Source organism: Ascaphus truei, chromosome 1 (assembly GCF_040206685.1).
Source record: "Ascaphus truei isolate aAscTru1 chromosome 1, aAscTru1.hap1, whole genome shotgun sequence".
Taxonomy (NCBI): Eukaryota; Metazoa; Chordata; class Amphibia; order Anura; family Ascaphidae; genus Ascaphus; species Ascaphus truei.
The window spans coordinates 542,417,231-542,423,230 of record NC_134483.1 but is presented as its reverse complement, the minus strand read 5'-3'; the positions used below and the strand labels follow the sequence as shown (position 1 = coordinate 542,423,230).

At 43.0% G+C, this 6,000-nt stretch overlaps 1 protein-coding gene across 1 annotated transcript in view; it reads left to right on the top strand.

Annotated features, from left to right (window-relative positions):
* The first annotated feature begins 2,232 nt into the window (after window positions 1–2,232).
* The window catches only part of LOC142467694 (uncharacterized), a 35,788-nt gene continuing 32,020 nt past the window's right edge, over window positions 2,233–6,000 (top strand). Inside the window, exon 1 of the mRNA XM_075573624.1 lies at window positions 2,233–2,487. Coding sequence (XP_075429739.1) covers window positions 2,481–2,487 — 7 coding nt within the window. The 5' untranslated portion in view covers window positions 2,233–2,480. The remainder of the gene's footprint in view (window positions 2,488–6,000) is intronic.

The window sequence follows — 6,000 nt, the reverse complement described above, 5'->3', positions numbered from 1 at the left end:
CTTCCCCCCCTCCATTCTGGGGATAACCCAGCGGAGTGTATGTCAGGTGCTGACCAAGAGAGGGAGCCATTCCTTCCAAGCCAACCAATCGGTGAGTCGATGAAGCTACGGCGGACTTTTCAAAGTTGCTCTGTTCGAAATAGCAGAGCGACCGGCTTCGTTTTGAAGCCTGGAAAGTTTCCCTCGCAGAGACCACAGATGCAGCGGCCGTTATCCGAACATTTCACGGAGCCGTTTTCGGGAACTCTGCTGCATTTCACGCGGCATTCACGGGTTATTGTTTCGGGAAGGTTGCCATGAATGCCGCGAGTCGCAATTCTGATTTATTTGCAGTAATGTACAATGACAGTGTGTACTGTGCTATACTGTGTCAATTTGCAGGTGTTTAAAAACCAGATAAAAGCCACGTCAATGCTAAAATGCCATTTTCCACACCCGATAAAAACACTAGTAAGCACGCGTCCTAACGCGGGAAAGTTTGAAGAAATCATGCGTCACGACCTCGGTGTGCCCAAGAATACAACCCGTGAAATGTTCGGATAACGGCCGCTGCATCTGGAAGTCCCCTCTTTTGCGCCCAAGTTCTCAAAATCGAACGCAGCGGTCACGGCTGGGAATTGAAGCCGAAAAGAGGACCAGGAGAACCGGGTGTATATCCCGGTCAGGGTAAGCTCATCCAAGCGGGCGCCCTGCACCTAGGAAAGCCTAGATCCCCCCCCCCCCCCCCAGACACCCCAGTAAGTGAATTTGTAACTGTTCCTTGTGTAATTCTTCTTGTTGTGCGTGGGCTTACTAAAATACATGCAATTTGGTTTTACTGCCTTGTTCTGCCTAATGAATGATCCCGGTAATCTATAAATGGTGTAAAAAGCAGCTGGTCTCCCGTGACAACCGTATCTATTTCTCTCCAGTAGAAACCATTAAAGACAGAGACGCAATTCTTCTTTAAGACAACTTTATTTCAAGGAAAATGTAAGTGCCTCATCCCCTTGTATTAAATATATATTTCACTAAAGTCACAACAGTATCACACTATCAGTTCTCTCTTGACCCATTTTTGGAACTTGTGGATCCGTGCGCCAAAAGAAGTTCTTCTTCGCCATTGCTCTGCAATAAGGACAGGGAACCCTGGGAAGTCTTGCTGCGGGACGAAAAGAACAATGGAACTCCTTAGCATTCTACTGGACTTTGAGACTCGTATCACTTTATAGGTATATGTATGATTTATAGCATATATCTTTTTGGGGGGCTGTATATACTCTGAGATTTGTTTGATCTGGGCATTTTGAGATTGTTTTGATTTTTGCACATTTTTTCACTACTGTATATACACATTGCCTTGATACTTTAATTGATAGCGCCATAACACTATAACATTTTTTCACGGTACAGGCGGTCCTCGGTTATCCAACGGAATCCGTTCTGGAAGTAGCGTTGGATAGTGAAACCGTTGTAAAGTGAGTCCCATGTTAATCAGTGGCGGAGAGCGTCGGATAACGCATTCAGGTGTCGAAAAACGGCCCGTAGGGTGGCATTGTAAAGCGTTGGAAATGCCATTCGTTGTAAAGGGAAACGTTGGATAGCGAGGACAACCTGTAATCGTATTGCAAAAGTTTTTATCTTCTGGGAAGGTCAATTGTCCATAGACATTGTGTAATTCTGGAATGTTACCTGCAGCTGTGTTTGCCTTTATTTTGCTGATCGTTGGCTAACTAACCCTATTCTGCATTCAAGCATTAACCCCTCCCTTGCTGATTCACACTTGTACAGTCTCATCATTTTACTGGTCTCTCCTTTGGGAATCCTTAGGCCTCGGCCAGGCTCGCTGCTTGCTCGCTGAGGCGCGCTGAGGCTCAGGGAAAGCGGGTGCTTTCCCTGGCCTTGCGGTTGCTTACCGCACGCGCCGTCAGCGGGCCATCAGGGGGCGGGCGCGTCACTGGCCGGGGGCGGGTCACTGTCGCGCCGGCAAGCGGGGAAATGTTAAATTCCCCTAAGACCTGCGCTTCCGCAAGCGCGCGGAAGCGCAGGTGAGCCCCTACTAAAGCCGCTCTAATTGCGGCTTTAGGGGCTCAGTGCTGAGCGGGAGCGCGCGTCAGCACGCTACCGCCAACAAGCGGTAAACATGGCCGAGGCCTTACAGTCCAAATGGTCCAACACCCTTCCTTTCCCCTGTTACTCTGCGTGTAACCCGACACTTTGTGGTCTGCTGGGCAAATAAAGACATTCCCCCTTCCCCTCTGCACTGAACTTGTGAGGACCTCTTCTGGTTGTAGAGTGCTGTGACTGCCAGGCACAAGAGACAAGAGACTGCCAGGCACTAGAGACAGGAGACTGCCTGTCAGGAGACTGTTACACAGGAGAAACAGGAGACGGCCAGGCACGAGAGACAAGAGACTGTCAGACAGGAGAGACAGGAGACTGTCAGACAGGAGAGACAGGAGACTGTCAGACAGGAGAGACAGGAGACTGACGGCTCCATCATGTCTGGTAATTAAACCTTATTTATGAATCCTGTCGGGCTGTCTACTAATCTCCCAGCTGCAGAAGCCAAACCGGACAAAAGAGGAGAAAGAAAAACAGCGCAGTATGTTTCCATGGAAAGACAGCGGGATTTGGTTGTTTTTATACATTGGTGATTTTTTTTATACAGGTTTCTGTTTCACTTTCATTCTGTCGCCAGGAGAAGTGTTTATCTTCCGCAGATTTACTTTTGTGATTTAACACTCGAGTGTCTTTGGGGCTTATTTCGAAACAAAAAACAGCGCCGTATTTGGAAATGGATCTTATTCTGAGCCCGTTTTACCTTTTCCCTGATAAATTTGGGTAAATTCTTAAGGCGCTTGTTTTGAAGGCAGGAAATGTTAGTGAAAATATGGTCTACTTTCCGCCGTACGGTAGCAGGTCTACCCTGTGGACTCAAGACTGCCTCCCGGGAGGTCCCTTTCAGGTTCAATGTGCTGGACAGGATAGCTGGACAGGCGCCTGGAGACAAGTGAATAATTCGGACACAAGGTATCGTTCTCACTCACTGGTCTGCTTTAATGGGCACATGCATCAGTTCTTATAGCCCTTTCGGGTTGTTGTCACATAGTTACAATTCATTCAGGTTGCCAAGTTGCCATGTACACGTAACAGAAGCCAGTTGTCCTTAACAATGCCATATTCCTTTCAGTTACCCCCCAGCCCAGCTGTTATTGCTATAGTTATGCTTAACAATGCCATATCCCTTTCAGCTACCCCCCAGCCGAGCTGTCGTTGCTATAGTTATCCTTAACAAAGCTATTTTCTGTCAGCTAACCCCCAGTTGCCGTGGCTATCGTACATTGCTGACAAGACAGTTTGAATATATCAGGATTCTGGTCAAACAGGATATATGGGGCTTGATCTCAGCAAGGAGCAACTGTATTAGAAGTGACTTTTGCTCTCTGTGTTAAAACAGAGTTCCTATACTTTTCCCTACAGCTATACACATTGTACCTGAGCTGACAAAAATGGAGCATATATTCTTAAACATATAAACTTAGGACCCCTATCAAAATATACATTAACAATTCCCTCCTTTTGTCATAACATGACAACATTGCAAAATAGGAGGAGCACAAAATTAATACAGTTGGTGTAGCCAATGGTGTTTCTCTAAAAATCCTAGCACACATAAATTTGTACATCACAACTAGCGCATTATGATGACTAAAGGATTTCTGAGAATTGGTGGGGGCTAATTTCTACTGGGAGCGATTGCACAAACATCCTTGCATGCATCTTTCATACTGCATTTACTCAGAATGGCAAAACAGACAAAATGAATTGCCATGGTCAAAATGGGTGGCTTCCGTTTCTTTCCGTGTGGTTGACTCACGCCCCTGTGTGACCTCCCCGCCTTCCTCATATCCAATCTTCTCAGTACCCCCATATCCTTAAGAGACAGTCTAATTAAAGAACAATTAACAATTTCATTGTCCTGCTGGACCAGTTATCTAATTCTGCATGACTTTATTCCTTTTCAGGCCAACATATCGGCCCAGTTGATTTCTTCTTCGGTCTCTTCTTCTGGGGGACTGCCGACATCTTCATCACCGAAAAGAGACATAGCATTGGTGGGGGGATTGCAGCGTACTGCTGGACCAAAGTTTTGCTGTACTTAACACATACATATAGAGCAATGAGTAGGACAGACACACATACAAAAACATCCGCTAGCTTCGCTTCCAGAGAACCAATCCAACCACCAAGTCCCAATGGATACCCTCTACCTACCAGGATTCCATTATATAACGAAAGAGTGTGCATATATACTATACACAGACAATAAAAACAAAATAAAAATTACTAAACAAAATATACCTGTTACTACCCTATCATCTTTGTGGGTACACTACTTACACAAACCTAATAGAATATACATTATAATAAAACCTGTAAAGAAAAAAGGATTATAAAAAAAGGTTCAAAGTTCATATGTTGAGGTCCGGACTTTTGCCTGTGTCTTTCTCCTCCGTTGGTTATTGGCGGGGATTAAAACATAAATTTTGTATTCTGTAGCAGCTGTATCTTTTGGCTTTTCCACCTTGGCTATAGTTTAACTTGAAGCAACTGTGGGTGGTGCTGGGATAAGTTGCACGTGCGTAACGTGGATCCAGGAAGAGACCTCTGCCACTTTAATTGCTGTAATGGTAGTAGTAGTAGGGTCTTTTCATCTGGGATGAAAACGTTCTTGCGTAGGGAAAGCATGACCATTAACCCATCTCGAGTAGGTGCACTTTAAACTTTGACCTTTGCCTAGAGACTCAGAAAATATATTAGTTGCATACTAATTGTTTTATTACCAATAACATAGTCCCTAATTATTTCCTTAAAACTACTGATAGTCATAAATCATCCTATAAGTATCTCATAGGGAGATAATTTATACCTAAGAATAAATTCCTGTATCAATTTCCTTACCACTGTCTTAGCGTCCGCATATAAGCAGGAGTAGAACTTAACCAAACCTATCTAATAATCTAATATGATCTATCTGTAGATTACTTCCAATACCACACTGTTCCCATAAATCCTATACTGCCTTCACAAATGCTGGGGCTCACTAATCAATTATCTTTCCCTCCTTTTCACATATAACGCATGTGCTATGTGAACAGTATTTAACATTAAAATGAGGCAGGAGATCTAAGTTAAAAAAACCTCATGTTTGGAACAAAACTTATTTACACACAAACAGAACACAGAACACAGACACAAAACAAACAGAATTTCACACAATAGACCTGACTCCTTTGGGTATAAAATTTGCATTAAAAAAAACAAAACCTCAAAACCTTTACTGATTATAAATATAATCTGCTTCAGTCTTTTGACAGAAACCTTTAAAACACAAAATAATGTCTGGTTTGCTGAGAGAACAACCTGTAGAATAAGAAATTGACAGATTTAAATTTGGAGAGAAAAATGGTTAAAAATGTATAAAATATTAAATATATAATCAACTTTGCAGAAAAGTAATTCCATTGAAAACTTTACATTAGTCCAATTTAAAACTGTATTTGTCCAACTCCAGGCATACAGCAAGCTGAGAACTTTCTGGGCATCTGAAACAAGGCAATGCAAAACCGTTTGATCCTGCCTGCAAACTATATTAATAAAAATATCCTTCTCTCTCCCCATATTATAACTATCCTTTTAAAACCAATGTGAAAATACTGAGCTTCTACAGTAGTTAACTTTCATGTCTGGAATGTGTCCTGCCCGTTATTTCTGTGTCACGTGTTCACCTAATTCTGTCCATGGAAATTCAGGGGGAAAGAATGTCATTCTGTTTAAGGAAACAAATCGCCTGGCCAGAACGATAAATATCCTTATTTTTTTTTTTCCAGTGACTGGACTGATTACAAAAAAATGGTAAAAATCAATTGATTTTCTCAAATTTTGTCCTTTCTTTCTCCTCCTCTCTTTCCATGGACAACCAAACTCTCCCTGCCCAGTATTAATATGTATTGTAGT